The 23,017-nt window shown below is 41.7% G+C and overlaps 1 protein-coding gene across 1 annotated transcript; it reads left to right on the forward strand.

The window, feature by feature from the left end:
• Nucleotides 1–246: 246 nt before the first annotated feature.
• Nucleotides 247–21,649, forward strand: SQOR (sulfide quinone oxidoreductase). The gene is made up of 10 exons (XM_050966651.1): nucleotides 247–317; nucleotides 7,545–7,795; nucleotides 8,571–8,741; nucleotides 9,327–9,380; nucleotides 11,485–11,679; nucleotides 15,841–16,050; nucleotides 16,570–16,753; nucleotides 17,806–17,873; nucleotides 20,264–20,442; nucleotides 21,419–21,649. The coding sequence occupies exons 2-10, from the start codon at nucleotides 7,562–7,564 to the stop codon at nucleotides 21,474–21,476; spliced, it is 1,353 nt and encodes a 450-aa protein (XP_050822608.1). The 5' UTR covers nucleotides 247–317; nucleotides 7,545–7,561; the 3' UTR covers nucleotides 21,477–21,649.
• The last annotated feature ends 1,368 nt before the right edge of the window (nucleotides 21,650–23,017 follow it).

Here is a 23,017-nt window from a genome sequence, read left to right on the forward strand (position 1 = left end):
GGGACCGCTTACCCGCTCCCTGCCAAGGGCCCGTGAGCTGAGCCAGATCGACGCGCTGGCTCGGGGCCTGGGCCTGTTGGACTCCGGTCCCCGCCACCCCATACAGCGCCGGAGCGTTGGCAGGCAGCGCTGCCGCCCGGCTTTGAAATGCGTCCGCGCACCCGGGAGATCCGGGCCCGCCCCTCCCAGCTGATCGCGCCTGTTGCGCAAGAATAAAAGGCGAGCGCTGGCCACCGCGGTGGCGAACCAGGCAGGAGTCTATCGGCGGCGTGTGGTCGGGGCGCGTATCCAGGGTGCCAGAGGCAGGCGAGTCCCGGGTGCGCAGGGGGGCAGTGCCGCTCGGCCAGGGGCTGATGGGCGCCTGTGTCCGGCGCTGGCCGCGCTGCAGGACGTGGTCCCGAGCCAGCGCCTATAACGCTCCCGGAGCTGTCGGGGCGGGAGGCGGTGGCTGCAGGGGTGTGTGCTGGGCCGGTGGGAGCTGCCTGCCCCGCTCTGCCGGCCGAGCCCGCTAACGCTGCCCGGGAGAAGCCTGCAGCCGGGGGAAGGGCTCGCTCGCTGGCAGCTGCCCAGGGAGAAAACTGGAGCTGCCTCCCCCGGGCGCCGGGCTCGTTCCCGCTCGGGCCCCTCGCCCAGCCCTGCGGCCGTTGAACTCGCCGCCTGACTTCCGAGGGAGAAAGTGGCTGCGCCACCCCGGCTGCCTCTGCCCCGCTCTGCCTTGAGTGGCCGCGGGCTCCGGGGGCGCTGCGAGGCGTGCGGCGCACGCCCCTCACCTCCCCGCGGGGTGCAGCCGGCCCGCCCGGGGGAGGCCTGGCTCCGCACAGGTCCCGCGTGCAGAGCGCCATGTGCCCCTGGGGCAGTGCCTCGCCCAGCAGTGTGTGACTCCCAGCCTGGGGCATTAGAACTAGTCTGAGTCAGAGGCGGTGTTGGCCGGAATTGTATCTCCTTTCCCCAGCCTCTGGGAGGGGTAATTTATTGTGAAATAACTGTCAGCCCTGGGCGGCAGGGACCAGGGTTGGCAGTTTTCGTAGGATCTGTTGCTGGAGGTTTCATCACATGGCACAACATTTAAAGATTTATCTTTCATTCCTGGAGACTTGGCAACCCTAACAGAGACCTTGGTGTGTTGGCTGATTGGGAGGCTGTGGATGTGAGATTTACACACTTTGAATGTGTAATATTCCTGTTCAGGCCCACAGCTTGTGAATTAAAAAAAAAAGTCAGTTATCAGGACAGGAAGAGTAGCTCTGTTGTTCATCTTTAACCTTCCGGTGCTGGCTCTTTCAGCCTACCACCCATAAATGTTCGTGGTGACGTGTGTGACTAGGATTAAGTACCCTAGCTATAGGATGAACTCACACATAGAGGCAGGTTTTAGTATGCACAAGATTCATGAATGTTGATAATAGGAGTGCGTCATGTACAATTTGGTAATCGCAGCTGAGTGTGCAGTGTAGAATCTGCATTCTGTCCTAACAGTGTTAATCAGGGGCCAGCACTCTTTTCTAGCAGGCTCTTCCTTGTGCAGCAGATCTTCTCATTTTGTTTCTGAATCAAGCTAGTGCTTCTATTTTTTTTTAAACTGACCTTTGGTTGCCCCCTATAAAGTAGTAATTCTTCTGGTGTATAGTCATCTCTGGATTTCACAGCTTGCTTAAGAAGTTTTTGTTCTGTGATGGTGTTTGTTTGCTGTTGTGACAGACAGTGCCTATGCAGTCTGATGTGAAAATTATCCACTCTATAAATGTGGTGATTTTTCGCATTTTGTATTCTGTATGTTCGGTTTGTTGCTGTAAAATATTCCTCGGTCCTGAGATCAGGCTCCTAGCAGGGTTTTCCAACAACTGGTCCATGGCCTGGTGTCAGTCCCCGAGATTGCCTTGACAGTTTTCATTTCTTGGCCTTTTTGATACCAGGGACTGCTTTGCTGCCTTCCTAAAGGACCTACCTCTGTTTACATGAAACTGAATTAATACCAAACTTGTTGTTTAGAGTTGTTCGCTCTTTGGTGGATTAGCTAGTGCATATGGGGTGGTGGTGGAGTACTAAATACAGTATTCAGAATACTTACTAAAATGGCTGCATATGTCTGCAAGGGGCAGCCATAATGTTTAGCATAAGCTGATAGTGATATGCAAGTGTGAATATCCCTTGATTCACTGTTAAGATAGCATTTGTGCCCTCTGCCCCACTTACCTTTCATAGGCCACGCCTTTGCCTTGCAAAACAATGGAAGGAAGAACGGTTAGGGCCCAATCCTGTAAACCTCTGCTCCTGTGAATGACATTGGTGGGAGTAGTTCTGAGACTACCATACTGTAAGGGTTATTAGAGCACTGCTTTTCTAAGCCAGGGTTGTTTAAATAAACAAAGAAAAAGCCACACACCAGTGGGGTCTTGGTAATTTTAATTAGAACAATGTTGCTTAGTGAACAGAGCAGTAGACTAGGATTCAAAAGAGCTGGGTTCTGTTCCTGACTGGCCACTCAGTCTGCTGCTGGCCTGCTGCGTGACCTTGAGAAAGTCACTGCATCTTTGCCTGTTTCCCCATCTGTAAAATGGGGCTAATGATACTGACCTCCTTTGTGAAGAGCTTTGAGATCTTATGATGAAGGGCTAGGTATCTTTATTACTCATGAATAAGTTGTTTCTACACCAATAAGCGTTTGCAGGATTGTTCAGTCTGTTTCCTCTGAAAACTGATTGCTGCAGCGCTAAGAGGCTACCTCCATTTCTGTTGTGTTGATAGCAGACCTTGTCAGGCAGCAGGAATGGGCCTAATGTTAAGATATTTTGGGGTGGCTAGAAGTGGGATCATTTAATCAGAGCAATTTTAGGAGAGCTTGGGATGTAACAGTTTGGGAGAGATGTGGGTTGGCATACTGTAGCCTTGGGGAGGGCCATTCGGTAACAAACACCTTTTTCTCCATGGTACTTGTGAAATCTGCAATCCTTAGAACAAAGAGCAACTTTTCTAATGACAAATAGAGTCCAGTTCTCATAATCAAAATCATCTTTTCCCAATAACTAAAATCATGAATATAGATCAATTGCCCCTTTCTGCTCCTCTCAAGACCTGTTCAACTATTTATACTGTCTTAGCTCACCTTAGCGGCTTTCAAACATTTTTTTATGGAATTTCAGCATATCCACTGAGCTCTACTGTCTTCTGGGGGTCAGTGCATTCCAAAAGCCTGTAGCTATTTAAGGAGTGTAGACACAAATGTCTTGTTTCCATCAGTCACATGCAGGAGCTTCTCTTACACTTGTTTAATTTTGTATCATAAATTTGGCAAACAAAATACAAAACTGTCAAGGGGAAACAAATTTATTATGGTACATCAGCAGCATAATTAAGCTTTAAGGAATATTTACGGTTTTGAGATTTCTAAAAGTCTGTAGAAAAACATTCCCAGGAGCACGTCAATGCTGTTTAAACATTTTTGTTAGTACAACTGTAGTAAGAGTTTACCAGAAATGAAGTTTTAGTATACAAGTCAGATTGTGACCCAGATTTTGTAATGGTTCTAAATGTGCTGTATTTGAGTAGGTGACAAAGAACATGTCAGCAAAATGAAAAACTACAGAAAAGGCAGGAAAGACATTCTAAAACCTTACTAAAAACGTTGTTAAAATAGATCTTTATTTTTCTTAGAGTGACAGCTACTTTAAAACTGGAAGTATAAAGCAATGAGTAGTTAGTTTCTTTTACTAGGCAGTTTTGCACTATAAGGTGCAGAAATAGAATAGCTTTATCTAAAATTGAGTTTGAAATTAACTTTTAGATACTGTGTTCTTAAAGGTGCAGGTTAAATTCTGGTGGAGTATCTAAATTGTAGCTTTCTTGATGTGTTGTGCAAAGCTATTTTAAAGTTGAATATTTTGTTTACAGTAGCTTATTTCAAATTGTTTGTAAAACACACAGGTTAAAGTACATATGACTGTTTGTTTGCTGAAGTGTAAATTTCCAGCTCAGTAGGTTTTAAGTAGTCTGACTATTTTAGTTTCATCTGTCTCTTGTGTTGTGCCGTTCCTCTGTCTCATTGTTAGCCACTAGTTTCTGCCAGTGTTCTAATACTGGGGTTGATGTGTTCTTAGCCAGGGTCTATGTTTCTGCAGTTCCTTGTGGAATTTCTCCCACATTCATTTATTCATAAACTCAAATATTTTTAGACTCTCTTGATCACAAATAGCAGCAATAGATTTGCACTTGGTAATACACAGTACATACCTATGAAATCCTCTTCTATTTATGGTGTCTATAACAATATGAAAATATGTTAATATTACATTTTAATCCAGTAGGACATGTGTGACTAAAAGTAAAACACTCTTTGGGTTTTTTCTTCTTTTTATAGAGCTACAAAAAAAACTGAGGAGGGGGGAGAAAGGTAGAGATTAGCTTTTCCTTCTAAACTCCATTCAGCCAAGTAGAGGATAACACTATCATTACATAGCACCTTACATAAATTGGTCTTTTCCCTGATGGAAATATATATATCGTTTACCACTTAACAAATATATCCAGCAAACCTACGGCTACCATTTGTGTACAAGGATCTTAAAAAACAGTCTAAATATGCTGAGTTCATGATGTTTCAGAAACAGACTATGTTTAACTGGGAATCCCATCAGGAAGTTTTATATAACTTGTTTTCCCTGTAATCCTCCTTGGTGAGTTGGAGAGAACAGGAACTGCCACTCCCAGGTAAAATTGATTTATTTTTAAAGGCTTAAAAGAATTTGTCCCCCTTGCTTGGGTCATTGGTCCACCTTTTAAAATTGCTATTTGTGCCATACCCACAGGAAATAATCCTGTAAAATGACAATAGGGTTTATTATTCCAGTGATTCTCTCACTCTGAGGCCTGAAAATCTTCTGCAAATCAGACTCCTAAAATATACCACCCAGTCGTAACTATGTAGTCCCTGAAATCTCCAAAACTGAGATCTACACTACTTTTACTGAAAATCTGAGAGATGATTTTGTTATCCATGGGGGAAAATCTCAATTTCCTTCAAAAAAGTAGGATATTTTCAAGGGCAAATACATCAGTGAATCTCTGTTTCAAAACTATTAACACACAGTGTTATCTCTTGAGACTGACTGGATCAGTATTGCCAATTCCAAGCATTTAAAAGTAATGAAATATTAACCCAACACTTATATTTTCTTCTATTTGCTTTCTGGGTTTTGAGCCGTTGGGATTTGTATTTTCAAGCTTTTCTCTGCAACTCTGAGTGGCCAGAAACATACTCCTACTGCTCCCCAGCCCCCCTTTTAAAAAAAAAAAAAAAGAAAATGCTGAGACTTTCGTCTTATGACATGACTTCAGGAGCTTTCGCTGAGGCTATAGCGCATGTGACCAAGTATTCATGCTGGCCACATTTGTTGAAAATGGTTTCCAGAGAAACTTGAAAACAGGCGCTGTTTTTATCAATCTAACAGCAGTGTACAATACAGTATGGCACACTGGCCTGCTCGTAAAGGTATCACGTGTCCTGCTACCTTGGGTCATTGAACTGTTCCTCCACAATAGGCAGTTCAGAGCCCATATCCGGGAGAAGATGAGTGCATGGAGATGACAGAGCAATGGGTTACCCCAGGGCTCTGCTTTCTCCAACCCTGTTCAACCTTTACATCAATGACCTGCTAACAACAGAGTCACAGAAGTTCATTTACGCAGACAACATCTGTTGCAGTACCAAGGCCTGGATGTTTCATGAGCTTGATGCCGCCTTAAACTGGGACATGACAAAGTTTGCTGACTACTGTAAGATTTGTGCCTCCAGCCAAGTGTAATAAAAACAGTCTCCAGTTTGTTCCATCTTCAGCACGCCAGCGCAGCCCGAGAACTGAATGTTTATCTGAATGATTAGAAAGTGAAGCATGAAGTAGAACGGGTTTATCTGGGTGTGACCTTAGCTTGCACAGTGAGTTTACATGCCCACCTGAAGAAGATAGCCGCTCAAGTTAAGATGCACAATAATCTTCTTAGCAAACTGGCAGATTCGTCATTGGGTGCTCATGCTCCAACTTTGTGGACATCAGCTCTTGCTACCTCACATTTGGCAGCAGAGTACTGTGCATCTGTTTGGAGTCTATCGTCATGCAGCGAACTGGTGGATACACAGTTACATGCCATCATGCGTATCATCTCTGGCACCCTGCATATGACTCTACTCCTATGGCTTCCAGTTCTGAGCAATATTGTTCCTCCTCATATCAGATGAGAGGTTGCCTCTGGCAAGTTACTGGAGAAAGTACGCACCAACTCAAGCCTGCCGCTGCACAATCACCTTTTTAAACCACTAGCTGCATGTTTGCCATCACGTCACCCATTATGGTCTCATCCACCACGCCAGTATGTTAGGGCAGAACTTTCTGGTGAAAGGAATGGACATCTTATAATCCCCAACCAGTCCCTTGTCACCAATCCCACAGTTTGCTCACCTGGTCTTTACCTGCCCTGTCATCAGTGGTCCCTGTTGAACAGGTTCCGGACTGGGCAAGGTCTCGGCAGCCAATCAGTGGTGGCCTAGAAGAACTGCATCGTGCCACTGAATATGCCATCACTTGGCTAGACGACTATGCACATGCTAAATAAATAAGGAGCTGGGGATATATTTATAAATATTGAGACTTGTGATTAAAATTGTAAGAGTTGGCAACACTGCTGTCACCAACTTTATGGCTTAGTAGGAAACATTTTGCTATTCTAATATGCAGAGCAAAGAAAAGGTAAATTGTGGTTATAAATGATTGATCAAACTATTTAAAAGGCACCCCCCCATCTCTGTTTAGTAGATGCAAAATATCAAAGGGTGTTGCACTTCTAGAAAAAAATTCTCATAGTTGATTTTTTTTTCCTCTGTTAAAGTCATGTATGTTGATATTGGGTTAACTACAATAAAAGATTAGATAAATTTTGGTAATGCTTATAACTTGCTATATCTTTAAACTGGAACACTGTCTTCTATGATTCTGATTTACATTTGATTTAATCATTTCAGGGGTGGATGGGCACGGTATCTAGTAACATTGATCTCAATAACTTCTTGACCTAGATGCTAAAAGTGATTGTAGAGAGGGAACGGAATCTTTTTAAAATACATAATAGGTTTTAGGATCTTAAAACAGATAAGGGCCACACTGTCATTCTGCTGAATTCCCTCTGCTTTCTTCATTGCCAAGACCCAAGCTGAGAGTCTTCATTTCTCCTGCAAGAGTTGATAGCAACACACACATCTCGAAAGCAGCATAAAAATGGAAATTCCTGGTGTAATTGCTTGTGAAGCCTGAGCAGAGTCTCAGCATGTAAGGAAAAATAAAATGCTTGTATGATTTTTTTAAATTTATTTGGTTATTAAAATATATATTCTGTGAGCACCTATTCCATGCTCTGGGTTGAGCTTTTAATATTTAAAACAACATAGTCAATTATGGCGAACTCTAGAATCCACTATCGACCAACTATAATTCATTCCCACAGCACATGCAGCCCCTCGTTTCTTTTCGTTGTCACCAGTGCCTTTCCTTATCTTGTAGATTCATACTGACTGAAGATGTCAAACATGGGAGTGGTGTCCACCTGCTTCTGTGTGCGTTCTTTTGTACACATACTTAGGCTGGGAGTGCAGAAAATGGGCTATTCCCAACTGCACACTGCATCCAGGTGTGCTGCTAAGAATCACTATGAAGTGCTGGTGCTCGGCGGGGGCAGTGGTGGCATCACCATGAGTGCTCGGATGAAGCGGAAAGTGGGAGCTGAAAATGTGGCTGTTGTTGAACCACATGAGGTAAAAATCCTTTTAAACTTAAAGAATGAGGTACTAGCTTTCCTTAGTTGAGAAGCTGGTTTGTGTGTGTTCTTAGTCCTTCCCTCTGATACACAATTTAGAATTAAAATCTATGCAGATCTCCCACCAGGAGAATACTGTGTAATGCACCATAAAAGACTGCCTTTAGCTATGGTGCATGAGGCGACATTTACAAAGTACACATCTGTCTATACAGCTTTTTTTCATTAGGAACAAAACTCGACGCATGCTAGGTGAAGGTACACATGATCAGAAAACATATTGTTGCTTCAGAGAGGAAGCCAGAAGCCTCACACCTAAGGTGACCAGATGGCAAGTGTGAAAAATTGGGTTGGGGGAGGAGGCCTTGGGAGATAATAGGTATCCTAAATAAGACAATGGTCCCGATAATATCAGGACATTTGGTCACCTTACTGTTTTCTTACGGCTAGGTTGTGCAACCAATAGATTGGTGGGCAACTACTCAATCTTGCCCTGATGTTTATGAACTTCATGGCCTGACTGAAGAGTATCTTCTATGACGTGAAGTATCTTCTTGGGTTCCATGGCTACATGCCTCATGCACTGCATCACAGCCAGCCCTTCTCTGCTCCAGACTCCCTCCAAAGGCAGTCAATAGCTCAATCACTATAGGGGATCATCAGAGGCACTTTGTCCTACTTTCCCTTTTCCTGGGCCTCAGTGAGCTACCTCTGCAGTCCTGTCAGCTGTGAAATGGAGGCTGATTCATGGAGCTGTGAGTTCTTTCTTTCAGAAACATTATTATCAACCCATGTGGACGCTAGTTGGCGCTGGTGCAAAACAGTTGGCAACCTCTGGACGTCAGACAGCCAGCGTGATTCCTTCAGGTGTACAATGGATCAAATCTAGAGTTACAGAATTGGATCCAGACAAGAACTGCATCCGTTTAGCAGATGAGAAAAAGGTAACGATGATGGATATCCGTGAGCCTGAAGATAGTGTCAGAAAAACTTACTTCTGATTTCCCACACCAGAGGGCTCCCATAAATCCAAAATGAATTTCTCATCCTGCATGGGTGCCATGAAAATGATGATCTACGCTATCCAACAAGTCCTGAAAATGTACTGAAAATACTTGTTACACTGATAGCATGATGATGATTGCTTCTGTGGGTTGTGTCTTTCTTTTTTAAACAAAGACAACAAAACCTTCCAGATCAATAGATGCTTTTCTCTCCAAGTAGCAAGTGCCAGCATGTTTTCAGCTGAATTGGATACTGCAAAATATGGAATAATTACCTTGCTGAACATTGGAGTAAATGTTTTTTGGATGTTCAGTGTCTTAGTTTATTTCATAGTGATGCATTTTTAATCATTCCACATTTTAGCATTTACCTCATGGCTTATAATACATGGCTTGGTGTGCTTTCCATAGCTTGTGGTATCTCAGTTAGTGTTCTTTATTAGTTGTCAGATTGCCTCAAAAGGTTAATTTAAACAAAGTTCATTATGTCTAAAATAACCATCTGTTTGTTTCTTTATACTATAGATATCTTACAAATATTTGATAATTGCCCTTGGGCTTCAGCTGCATTATGAAAAGGTATTTGCTTTAAACTAAATACATTTTTACTGGTGTTAATTGCATAGAAATTGCACTATACACTTTTATGATCCTCTAACTTTAGTGGCTTTTCAATACAGTATATAAAGTGTCTACTAGTTCTCACAATAATGAATGAATATTCATGTCTTTCTGTCTGTAGAGGCTCTAAATTTTACTGGATGGTAGGGGCTCCAATTTGACGCCATTCTCAAACCATTCAGCATAAATGACCTTTTTCTAATCACATTGCAAAGCTGTCCTCTTAATTATCCATTGTGCCTTTCCACAGAGAGGTTTTCTCCACAAATCTGATCACACACAGAAATCACTCTTGATTGGCTGGCTGAATAAACTGTAGAATCCTAAAAATGTAGAACTGCAAGGGATCTCAAGAGGTCCAGTGATTTAATATAGAAAAGAAGCTTGAATTGCAGCCTAGCTTCCCTCAGCAGCACCTAGCCTTCAGACCTCTACTGGCAGAATTTCTGCCTGGAGAGGGGATTTGCAAATGGTGCAGCTGCCTGCAACCCTGCTTAGTCCGGGCCAGATGTGGAAGATTGTCAAGGCCTCTCAAGCAAGACATTGATTTGTTGCATCTTGGGGGGGGGGCAGTTTCTGTTGATTTGGGGGGAAGAGCACCATGGAGCCTATTCTGGAACTTAAATCTGCCCTTCCATAGTGGATCATTAGGGAAAGTGCTAGTGTTAGGGTACAGTAGCTTCCACTGGTGCTGGTAACAAATCTGTCTCAATGACTTTCTCCTATGCCACTTTTTGTTTCTTAAAGTTCATTACATTGTATCAGGCAAGTGCAGCCTAAAGTCTTGAGTCCCCTAGATACTGCGGTGGGAGGCATATGTGGGATCTGCGTCTACTGTTGTCCTAAGCCTGGGTCACGCATGTGGCATAGCTTCTGATAAAAGGGAAAATCCTCTTCTATGGAGCTCTGGTAGTTCTAGAGGCACAGTGGAAACAATTACTTGAACCATCACTTGTGAGGTGAGAAGCAGCTTGTTGCTTATCTAAAGTCAACTACCTCCTACGGAGATTAGTTCTATTGAAACCAAACTGCACAGTATTTTTGGTGACTGTCAGTGTTTGCTGTTAGCTCTTCTATAGCACAACCTGATAAAGACAAGTACGATGAATACCCAGGGAAAGTGCAGTGTAGAAAAACCAGTCACCACTTGTTTGTAGCTAGATCTCAAACTGTTTGGGTTTAAAAATAATAAAATCATGATTAAAATTAAAGCCCCCAAGACAGGTATGAGTAGGCCCCTGTCCTGCAAAGATTTGTGTGTGGGCACAATTTAGCACACTGCAAGTGGTCCCATGGAGTTGATTGCAAATCAGTGAACATGCATGTCATCTTGGCATAGGTGTCAGTGCTGCAAACCCTGATGCACATGTGTAACTTTACTCGGGAGAGCTGTCCCACAGAAATGCCCCAGTCCCTTCTCTGTAAACAGGGAATAATTCCCTTCCTTGTGAGTGTCATGAGGATAAATAAACTGAGATGCTGATACAGTGGTGATGAGACATTTCAGGATACAAATAGTTTACTTTATTTAAAAAAAAACAAAAAACCCAAGATTTCTTTAGTTCTGCTACAGATAACCATCAGATGACAAAAAATGAAATACTTAAAACAAGTCAGATTTACTTTTTCACTATTTAAGCATTATTTATTTCTCAAGTTCACTCAGTTTGGACAATTAAAACAGATCAGTCCTTTCCACTTCCAGCCAGGCTCTGACTGTGCACGAGCCCAGTGATACAGTATTTTATATAACACACACTCTGCTGGCAACGTTTATGATTACAACTGTTACGCTTTTTTAAAAAAAAAAAATCATGGAAACGTTAATACTGAGCTTTTTGCTTTGTACAGCTTATTTTCACAAAACACTATTTTTTGGGGATTCACCCCCTGACAGGGCCCCTTTTTTAAAAACTAAGCAGTCTGTGGGTGCAGTGAAAAATAGCTCTACTTTCAGCTAAAACTTTGGTTTCCCAAATGATCTCTTATAGATAAGGGAAGATTTTACATCAATTTGTTTCAGCTCTGTTTTTAATAAAAGCCTTGTCTTGTTTTGTTGTAGATTAAAGGTTTGCCTGAGGGTTTTAATTATCCTAAAATAGGTTCCAATTATTCAGTCCACACGGTAGAGAAAACATGGAAGGCTTTGCAAGACTTCAAGGAAGGAAATGCCATCTTCACTTTTCCAAACACTCCGGTGAAATGTGGAGGGGCTCCTCAGAAAATCATGTACTTGTCAGAGGCCTACTTGAGTAAGGTACATATTTCATCACATTCCCCACTAGTGCCTGTTACCACTGCTAGAGATCAGACTTATTTTATGGGGATCATGTTGTAATTATGACAAAAATAAACCCTGAGGTGAAAAAGATGTTGTGACTTAAATCTTCATAATTGGTTTACAGAAACTTTTCTGAGCTTCTGTCAATATGAAACAGACCATTGTGGCTTAGTGCAGCTGAGGAACAAAAGATGCTCTAAGCTACCATTGCGGCTCAATGTTTCTCTGCCTAGCAGGGAACCAGTTCAGTCCCCAACATAACTTAGAGCAGTGTCAGGATTGCCCTAAACTGCACTGGCTAGTATGGGCTCCAGTTTGGTGCCTTCTAACTGCCTGGAATAGATGGAGTGAAGAAACACTGTCACCATGCCCCCTTCCACTCCACTAGGTTGGTGGAGGGGTGGTATAGAGTTGGCCAGCTCTAAACTAACTGGTGACTTTTCTATGCTGTGGGAATGCTCAGATGGCTAGTAAAGTAAGCTTTGTGGCACCAAAGGGGCTATTGCAGGACCAGGATCTTGTCTGTCATGTTTAAAATCTTTGGTATATCAATACATGGTTTTAATTTCTGTTCTATGTAACACTTTCCATGCTAAGGGATTCCAAGAGCAGTGTGCATACTACACACACACCCCCACTGACAGGAGCCACTTAAATGCACTAGCTATTAAAAATACACACCACACAGCTTAGGAAGTGATGCAGAGAATGTTTGTACCCAATTGAAAGTATAAGGGGAGTCTTATGTAAACAGAATGTTACACCCAGATAGGTGTTTGGCCAAGACATTAAGGCTAACAATGCCAGGGGACCTTTAATGGCAAGTATTTTAAATCCTCCATTTTGCATGTCGTCCAAAATGCTGTGCTCCCTTTTTCTGTGCTAGGGCACTTGTGTAGTACTCAGTCAAATAATAGTGATACCCAGTAAATGACTGCTACCCCACTTCATGTGGCTCCAATGTCCTCCTGGGAGGTCTCACCCAAAGAGCTGACCTTACTTTCCCATAGTTGGGACCCTCCTTCCAGATAGTGTTAGGGTATCCGCTCGCACTGAGGTTACCTCTCTGCGGGAGGGAACTCCAGTCACTAAAAAAGGCAGGTGTTAGTAATGGAAGATTCAATCATTAGAAACATAGCTGGATTTATGATGACCGGGAGAACCATAATGTGACTTGCCTGCCTGGCATGAAGGTTGCGGACTGAGGACAATCAATGGGACACAATCATTCCGGGGTACAAAATATATTGGAAGGACAGAACCGGTCGTGTGGAGGGGGAAGAGTGGCACTGTATGTGAAAGAAAATGTAGAATCAAATGAACATGTGGATTCACTTAAGATTTTTACTTCAGTAGAATCTCTATGGATAGTAATTTCATGCTCTAATAAGAATATAACTTTAGGGATTTTTATTGCCCACATGATCAGGTCAGTGATAGTGACAATGAAATGCTATCAATGTTAAGAACTCGATAATAGTGGGGGATTTCCGTTATCCCAGTATTGACTGGGAACATGTCACCTGAGGACAAAATGCAGAGACAAAATCTCTCGATACTTGAAATGACTGCTTCTTGGAGCAGCTGGTACAGGAACCCACAAAGGGAGAGGCAACTCTCGATTCACTCCTGAGTGGAGTGCAGGAGCTGGTCCAAGAGGTAACTATAACAGGACTGCTTGGAAATAGTGACCATAATATAATATTTAACATCCCTGTGGGGGGAAGAAAATCTCAACAGCCCAGCACTGTGGCATTTAATTTCAGAAAGGGGAACTATGCAAAGATGAGGGGGTTAGTTAAACAGATATTAAAAGGTACAGTGTCTAAAGTGAAAAGCGTCCAGGGATTTCAAAGACACCATAATAGAGGCCCAACGTAAATGTATACCCCAAATTAAAAAACACAGTAAAAGAACCAAAAAAGAGCCACCGTGGCTTAACAATCATGTGAAAGAAGCAGTGAGAGTTTAAAAAGGCATCTTTTAAAAAGTGGATGTAAAATCCTAGTGAGGTAAATAGAACGGAGCACCACCACCACCAAATTAAGTGTAAAAATTTAATAAGAAAAGCCAGAGAGGAGTTTGAAGAACAGCTAGCCAAAAACTCAAAAGATAACAATGTTTAAATACATCAGAAGCAGGAAGCCTGCTAAACAACCAGTGGGGCCCCTGGACAATCAAGATACAAGAGAAGCACTTAAAGACAAAGTCATTGCGGAGAAACTAAATGGATTCTTTGGTTCAGTCTTCATGGCTGAGGATATTAGGGAGATTCCCAAACCTGAACCGGCTTTTGTAGGTGACAAATTGGAGGAATTGTCAGATTGAGGTGTCACAAGGAGATTTTGGAATTAATTGATGACTTAACAGTAACAAGTCACTGGGACCAGATGGCATTCATCCAAGAGTTCTGAAAGAACTCAAATGTGAAGTTGCAGAACCATTAACTATGGTTTGTAACCTGTCCTTTAAATTGGCTTCTGTACCCAATGACTGGATGATAGCTAATGTAATGCCAAGATTTAAAAAGGGCTCTAGTGATCCTGGCAATTACAGACTGGTAAGTCTAACATCAGTACCGGGCAAATTAGTTGAAACAGTCGTAAAGAATAAAATTATCAGACACGCAAAAGAACATAAATTGTTGGGCATAAGCCAACATGGTTTCTATAAAGGGAAATCGTGTCTTGCTAATCTATTAGAGTTCTTTGAAGGGGTCAACAAACATGTGGACAAGGGGGATCCAGTGAACATAAGCTTTCTGGAAATCTTTGACGAGGTCCCACACCAAAAGCACTTATGTAAACTAAGTTGTCATGGGATAACAGGGAAGGTCCTTCCATGGATCGAGAACTGGTTAAGACAGGGAACAAAGGGTAGGAATAAATAGTACACTTTCAGAATGGAGAGGAGTAACTAGAGATGTTCCCCAAGAGTCAGTCCTAGGACCAATCCTATTCAACTTATTCATAAATGATCTGGAGAAGGGGGTAAACAGTGAGTTGGCAAAGTTTGCAGATGATACTAAACTGCTCAAGATAGCTAAGACCAAAGCAGACTGTGAAGAACTTCAAAAACTCGCAAAACTAAGTGATTGGGCAACAAAATGGCAAATGAAATTTCATGTGGATAAATATAAAGTAATGTACATGAGGGGGAAAATATAACCCCAACTATGCATACAATATGATGGGGCGTTAATTTAACTACAATGAATCAGGAAAAAATCTTAGAGTCATTGTGGATAGTTCTCTGAAGATGTCCATGGAGTGGCAGTCAAAAAAGCAAACAGGATGATGGGAATCTTTAAAAGCGGGATAGCGAATAAGACAGAGTATATGATCTCCTCATCTCAAAAAAGATATACTGGCATTAGAAAAGGTTCAGAGAAGGGCAACTAAAATGATTAGGGGTTTGGAATGGGTCCTATATGAGGAGAGATTAGAGGCGAGGACTTTTCAGCTTGGAAAAGAGGACACTAAGGGGGGGGGGGATATGAGAAGTCTATAACATCATGAGTGATGTGGAGAAAGTGAATAAGGAAAAGGTATTTACTTGTTCCCATAATACAAAAACTAGGGGCCACCAAATGAAATTAATGGGCAGAAGGTTTAAAACAAATAAAGTTCTTCACACAGCGCACAGTCAACTTGTGAAACTCCTTGCCTGAGGAGGTTGTGAAGGCTAGGACTATAACAATGTTTAAAAGAGAACTGGATAAATTCATGAAGGTTAAGTCCGTTAATGGTTATTGGCCAGGATGGGTAAGGAATGGTGTCCCTCGCTTCTGTTTGTCGGAGAGTGGAGATGGATGGCAGGAGAGAGATCACTAGATCATTACCTGTTAGGTTCACTCCCTCTGGGGCACCTGGTGTTGGGCTACTGTTGGCAGACAGGATACTGGACTAGATGGACCTTTGGTCTGACCCAGTACAGCTGTTATGTTCTGATCAGATAGCTGAGAGGATCAAATCTTGAGATGGTGCGGCTCCAATACCCACATTTTAATTGTTTGCATACTAATATATGAAAATTCAAAACAGCTGCTAGCTACACATTTACAATAGTGTAGTGTTGCTATCCTGTTCTACTGCTTTTGTACTTTGGTCACTGTTAAATTAATTTCTTTCTATCCAGACAGGAAAACGATCCAAAGCCAACATCATCTTCAATACTTCGCTTGGATCAATTTTTACTGTTCAGAAGTATGCTAATAGATTGCTGGAGATAATAAAGAGTAGGAATATTGCTGTTAACTACAAACACAATCTCATCGAGGTTCGAGCAGACAAACAAGAAGCTGTATTTGAGAATTTGGACGCACCTGGAGTGACTGAGGTTTATCAGGTCAGTAAGGTAGAAGCTTCCAGGCCTTTAGTTTGGTCTTCTGTTTTTGCCGTCACTATTTACTATCAACTGAAATACTAAATACTGAGATTTCCCCTCCACCTCCTGGCATGTAGAAAACTGAGTAACGTCAAACATGGAAACAAAAACTGGCTATCCCAGCTAAAAGGGTAATATTGTCCTTTCCCTCAAAACTCTTGAGCAGGATCTGCACTCTCAGTGGATGTAGCTGAGTGGTCAAAAGAAGCTCCGCCCTGTCTAAAATTGTTTGAATAGCACAGCTGGAGCGGATCAGTAACTTGCTAGTGATCTTAAAGCATGTAGCAAGGACACACTCAAAATACTAAGAAGCTGAACCTTACATTTGACTGTAACAAGGCAAAAGAGCCTTTTCTCCCCCACTCTTTAATCTTTTCCCCTCATCCCAATGCAGTTCTGACCTGCTACAATAAGGGTATCAATTTTAATTGTGTTCATTGAATTCCATTTATCTAGCTGTTTCTTTCTTTCTCTGCCCAGTATGAAATGCTTCATGTCACACCACCTATGGGACCGCCTGATGTATTCATGAACAGTCCTGTTTCAGATGCAGCTGGCTGGTTAGACGTAGATAAGGAAACTCTGCAACACAAGAAATACCCCAATGTGTTTGGTATTGGAGACTGCACCAACCTTCCAACATCGAAAACTGCTGCAGCTATAGGTATAGTTCAGTGTCTTGTTTTTTTTAATGGTTTTAAATTACACTTGCATATTCCAGCTGGACCATCTTTCAGAAAACAGACTTAACCCTTGTGGTAAGAGAGAAACTTCTGACAAAGTATAGTTGGCTTGTAGTGATTAAAAAGTGTTTTGTTTATTTGCAAAGTAACAATGCTGTTTCCCAAAATGTAAAATATGGACTACAGACAGCAGGTTTCAACTGTTCTTAACATGCAGTTTCAACACTCATACCCTACACCTCTGATCTGAGTTTTTTTATTTCTCTCTGGCACAGAGATGGAGTGTGACAAGCTATGGAAAATGAACATAACACTAATTCACTTATTCCATCCTTCAGTTATACAACTCTTTATTGTATCTCAAAGTACATGCATAGGCTATCTGAGTCTTAAGACTGTTATAGTCAAATGATCCCATGTTCTGTTCTTGCAGTGTCTGCATTTGAACTGTACAAAATGGACTTTAGGCATATGCCTATCATGGTTAAAATTTGAATTTTAAATACTCTGGACATAGAATATGGAAATACAATAACTAAATCAATTAAGGCTACTAAAATTGTAGTTATTGGTATAAGAAAAATGTGCATCTAAAATGAGTAGTGTATTGAACTAACCCATCACAGGATGTTGCCATAGCCTGTCACAGCTCCCTTTTTAACATTATACAATATTTTTATATAATCAGCCTGCTGGAACTTTAGTATGAAACTACAAAAACGTTTTGGAATTAGAACTCCCCCTCCCTTTTCCCCAAAAGTTTAGACTTTGCTAACATGCACCAATATCTTATCTGTTGTAGAAATAACTAGGAAAAAAACTATTAAACATGAAGTCCAACTAGATTATTATACTGGAGAATATACAACCTTAAAAAAAGCTGAATTATTCCCATTCTACTAAACAAACGCAGTTGTACAATAGTTTCCATATACTGTATTGTTACCATATTGTAGTGTAAATACTATTTATAGCAGGAAAATGTTTCAACTGCAATGTAGCAAAAGTTGTGTAACTTTTCTCTCTTACGTAGCTGCCCAGTCTGCAGTGCTTGATAAAACAATTTCTTCAGTAATGAAGAGCCAATTGCCAACTAAAAAGGTATTTTAATGTTTCTAAGAAATTGCCTTATTAGAATTACCCTCCATCAGTTTTTTAATAATAAAAGTAGGTAAGTATTGCTTATATTTTAGGTGTCTGTGCTCTTAAAATACAGCAGTTCAATTGTTCATATGCAGCTTAGTTGTTATATTTGTCCCCGTCAGCAGTAACAGGTGCTGAAGGACAGACAGGGTACCACTCTCTCTTCTCCATTCAGTCACACAATTCTTCACTCCTGAATTTTTAAGTTGACTTGCTAAAGGAGAAAGGTACTGAAGGAAAAAATTTAGTGTAACTTCAAAACCTTGTCCGTTACTCTGAAACCAATATTATGTTAAGCCTTTCTGGGAAAAGGATACTTCAGTTTTCTTGGATTCTCCATAATCTTAAAATAATTAAGAGGACTTAGTTTTAGTATCAAATAACTAGTATTTATACAAGAGTCACATAATATGGGGGGTGTATGGAGGTGGTTCTTGTTTTTAAGGCTAACAAGCTGCACAGTAGAGGGGTAAGAAAGACCCTTTAAAAAGAAGCTGACAATAATGTGTTAAGCTTAAATTTTCCCCCTGTGCACAAAGCCTAGTCTAGCCACCTATGATACAGTTGCTTTACTGACTCACTAAGTAGGAAGAATGAACAAAAGAGCTGTCTGAACTGACGAATAATTCTATTATACCCACTCTGATAAGCAGTTTAAGACTATGTATGATTGCCTACAAGCACTGCATTAAGCTACAGACTTATAGCTGATAACAGTTGTGTAGTCTATCTGTTTGCTCTATTATCCGCTCCCTGTGGGAGAAGTGTGAGCAACGGAATGCCTTGTTTTGGTAGGATTTAAATTATTTTTGATTAAAATATACAAGTTGCTATATGTTAGGCAAAGTCAAAGACATGCCTGTTGCATTTGGGAGGTTTGTCAGTCTTTATTAGTGGCCAGCTGCAGCAGCTTCAAAGAAAGGTGTAAGATGCTTGCTGTAGGCAGCTGTTAAGCTGCTTCTTCCTTCCCCCTCCCACATTAGGTCTCATCCTGGTGTCTAATAGTCATTTATTCTGCTTATTAGAGTAGTGCCTGAGGGCAAACCAAAGAAGGGGGTCCATGTGCTGGATACTGTACAAACACAGAAAAGACAATCTCTGCCCCTGACAAGTTTAGTCATGTTTCTCAAATGTGGCCACCAAGGGCTTTTCTTGCGGCCACAGCCTCCTGGAGTGTGTGGGTTTTTCTGTTTTTGTTTTGTTTTGTTTTTGTTTTGTTTTGTTTTGGGGGGGGGGGCAGCAGCAGCCGCCTCTTCCTCTCCCTGTTGCTTCTGTATGCACCACCTTGGTGTTTGGTTGCTGGGGTTGCCAGCAGGGGTTGGGCTCTGTCCCCCCTCTGGATACAGCTGGGGCACACCACTGGAGGAGCAGACAGCTGATGAGTTTCCCCACCTTCCCAAGATGGTGGGGCTCAGGCTTTGGGCTTCAGCCCCAGGCACCAGTTCTCCAGATGTGCAGCGTGGGCCTCTGTCCCCCAGCCATGTGGCTTCAGTCTCCATCCCTCCCCCCTCTCCAAGTCTTAATTTGTCACCAGACTTGCTGGGGCTCAGTAAGTCTGCTGTGAAAAGGTGATACTTTTCTATTTTAACAAGTGAAACACACACTTACTAGGTAGAACATTTACATGTGCATAAACTGTTTTTCCTAAAGCTAATTAGGAATTTTAGGAAAACAGCGTGAAAGCAGCCACTAGCAAGAGTTGGTGACCAGGCTGAGGCCAGCAAATTTTGTCTCGAACGCAAAATAGAGATTGGCTTGTGTCTTCATTTCAATCTAAGACCTGAGATTTAATATCTCTTCCGAGATTTGTTAGCATTCACCATATCTCTCTGGATACTCTTGTTATCCATATAAATGTCCCATCTCTTTTTTGAATCATGCTAAAATCTGGATCTCAATGAGTTCAACAGTCTGTCTACCTATCAGACTAGAAAAGTATATCCTCCTTCATGCATTTTGAATTTGCCACAATTACATTTTGTCCTCCTGTGTGAGGGAGAATAGAGGTTCAAGTTTGTAGTGAGGGAGGGAAAAGTAGTTAACAGCATGTTTGTGGTTGTGAGGATATTTATTGACTACATATTATTTTTTGGCAGTGCCAAAAAGATTGAATGGTTCTTGCTCTAGATAAGGGTTGAGGCCTGTTGGTACAGAATTATAGATAAACTTGAATTGCTGCATTTATGATTTTGAAAACTACAGTTTCTAGTGCACTCATGCTGGAATCTTTCACAAGCTCAATATTCATTTTGAAGTGGTTTTTGGATAAACCCTATTCAGGTAGAGCTTGCTTGTAGCACTTTTTGTGCAAAATATACATGATAATGAAAAGAGATCTTTCATTGTAGTACGATGGATACACTTCCTGTCCCATTGTAACAAGCTACAATAGAGTGATTCTAGCAGAATTTGACTACAATTCTCAGCCTCTGGAAACATTTCCCATTGACCAGAGTAAGGAGAGACTACTCATGTACTACATGAAAGCTGATTTAATGCCTTTTCTTTACTGGAATGGATTACTAAAGTAAGTACTCCCAATGTATACAAACTAACTTTGGCTCCTGAGGTGATCCATTCAAAATATACACAATACCCATGCAGGAGGTTGTACTGTGGTTTAAAATGAGCAGATTATGCTCATCAGAATGCTTCATTTCATGTCACCACCATCTAACGCAGGGGTTGTCAACCTGTGGCTCCAGAGCCACATGGCGCTCTTCAGAAGTTAATATGGGACTCCTTTGTAAAGGCACTGATTCTGGGGCTGGAGCTACAGGCACTAACTTACCAATGTGCTGGGGGAGCGTTGTATGTGCTCACTGCTCAACCAGTGGCTCTGCCACAGGCCCTGCCCCCACTCCACCCCTTCTGAGCCTACAGTGCCCTCACTTCCCCCCCCCCCCCCCCCCCAAAGCCTCCTGTACACCACAAAACAGCTGATCAAAAGGGAGGGGGAGGTGCTGACCAGTAGGGCTGCTGGTGGGTGGGAGGTGCTGATGGGGGCGGGGAGGGGAGGAGAGAAGGCCCTGACATTACTGTGGCTCTTCGGCAATGTACATTGGTGAATTCAGGCTCAGGTTAGCCACCTCGATCTAACATATCTGAACTACTTTGGCAGACGCATCCAGCAAAACTAAATATTCTGACTTCAATATATCATTAAAAGACCAAGACTGTTTCTGATCATCCTAGGCATTTTATGCAATCACAAGGATTTTTTTCTCCAAATCAGTGCTGGTGATAACATTACCAGTACTGAAACCCCATTATGCTCTTAGAACTCTCCTTAACTTCCTGGTCATCTATTTGCAATCTACTAGTAAACCCATGAAACTATATCTGAAAAGACTCCTGTTCCCTGAAAGAGAACTTGAAGCATTGTATTTGTAAGGGGTGTGATGGTAGCTAGGAGCAACAGTAAAGTTTACTCAGTTACAATGAAAAAGGTGGCTTAATTTATGTAGTATACAGTTGCTAAAACTTTTTTTTCCATCCTGTAGGGGCTACTGGGGAGGTCCTGCTCCTATAAGAAAGCTGCTGCATCTTGGTTTGAAGTAATGATCCAATCAACTTAGATTTTGCTTACTGGACAGAACTAAAGGAACAATTTTTAAAACACACTTGTTCTCTCAAAAATAATAGGCGCTCATACTTCTGTGAATATTGTACTTGATGTATCAAAAGCCAGGTTTCCTCTTCTGGTGAGAATTAAACCCTGAATTCAAAAGTAATGTAAGATGTCCTGTTACTAAAATGTCATTGTGCTTAATGGTGGAACAGTAGGGTTGAAATGATAGCAGTTATCTTCTACTGATAGGTACCATACCAGAGTATTGTAACACAAAGGAGTGAGTCTGAACCCAACTCTAAATAACTGATTGTGTCTTTTTAATAACATCCCACCCTATATAATTTTACTTACTAAAGCCTACTGCATCTGATTTGTTACTTTAGACACTTAGTCAGCATGGAAACAATGGGAGCTACACAACTGCAATATACCTTCCAATATTAAATGTATCATTTAAACTTCTGTTGTAAGATATCCATTAGTCTGCATATGCAGACTAGTGATCTAAATTGTGTTTCAGTTCAAAACACTGGATCTCTCATTATCTAGCATAGCTAAAAACAGGTAATTTATTCAAAGTGGCTTAATAGAGTTATCATTCACCCATCAGCATGATCTAGTTCCTGTCATGTTAGAGGAAGTTCTGGTTTCAGTACTAAAAACAGAACAGACCTCTGCTTCTGTTCATCCTAACTGGAGTTCAGACAAGTTTAGAGCCAGACTTAAACTGACAGGAAAGGGGAAGTTCAGCTATGTGTGCAGTACTGATGGATGAGAGGCTTCCTTTACTCATTAGTTGCTCATGGCATTCATGGTTCGTATATTACTAAAATGGTTGCCTTCCCTTAATTTAAGTACTTGTAACTGGGGCATGCATGCTGTTGTCTATAGGTCAAACTTATTGCACAAAGCAGGGGCTTCTTGCATTCCTCCATTCCCCCTTACCCCCATACATGCCAGGGGCTCTATTACTGCTTTTTCTCTACCCAACACAGGAGGTTTAAGCTGGAAGGAATCACTCTCCCTCTCACTGATCTGCCCCATAGCTGTCCTTGGGGGAACCACATATGACCAATTATTTCTCTTCAGGCTGTCAAACTCCATAGGAAAGACAGCAGTGATGGGTATTCTGCTGGAAGGTGATTATGTGCTGATAGATTGAAATTGCCATTGATCACTTCAGAGCCAAGCGCAGCTGTAAGTCTGCTAAAGCCATAGGGTGACATCTGACCTTCTTCCCAGCTACCACTAGGGTTCTGGCCCATACTGTGAAATATGGACTTAATCTGAGGTGGTAGTTAATAGAAGCTACCCTGGATAGACAACTTTTAAACTGAGGGTGTGGTGTCAAACTCAGGCCCTGCCCCTCAAAGTGTTTTAAATTTACACAATACTAACATTCTTTAAGAATCCTTAATTTAAAACAAGGGAAGAATGGGGAATAGATTGAACAGATGGCTGATTAAACTGTGTTAAGTAGGGATCTGATGACAACTGAGGTAGGCAGTAGTATGAATAAACATCCAAA

This window comes from Gopherus flavomarginatus, chromosome 9 (assembly GCF_025201925.1).
Source record: "Gopherus flavomarginatus isolate rGopFla2 chromosome 9, rGopFla2.mat.asm, whole genome shotgun sequence".
In the NCBI taxonomy this organism is placed as follows: domain Eukaryota; kingdom Metazoa; phylum Chordata; order Testudines; family Testudinidae; genus Gopherus; species Gopherus flavomarginatus.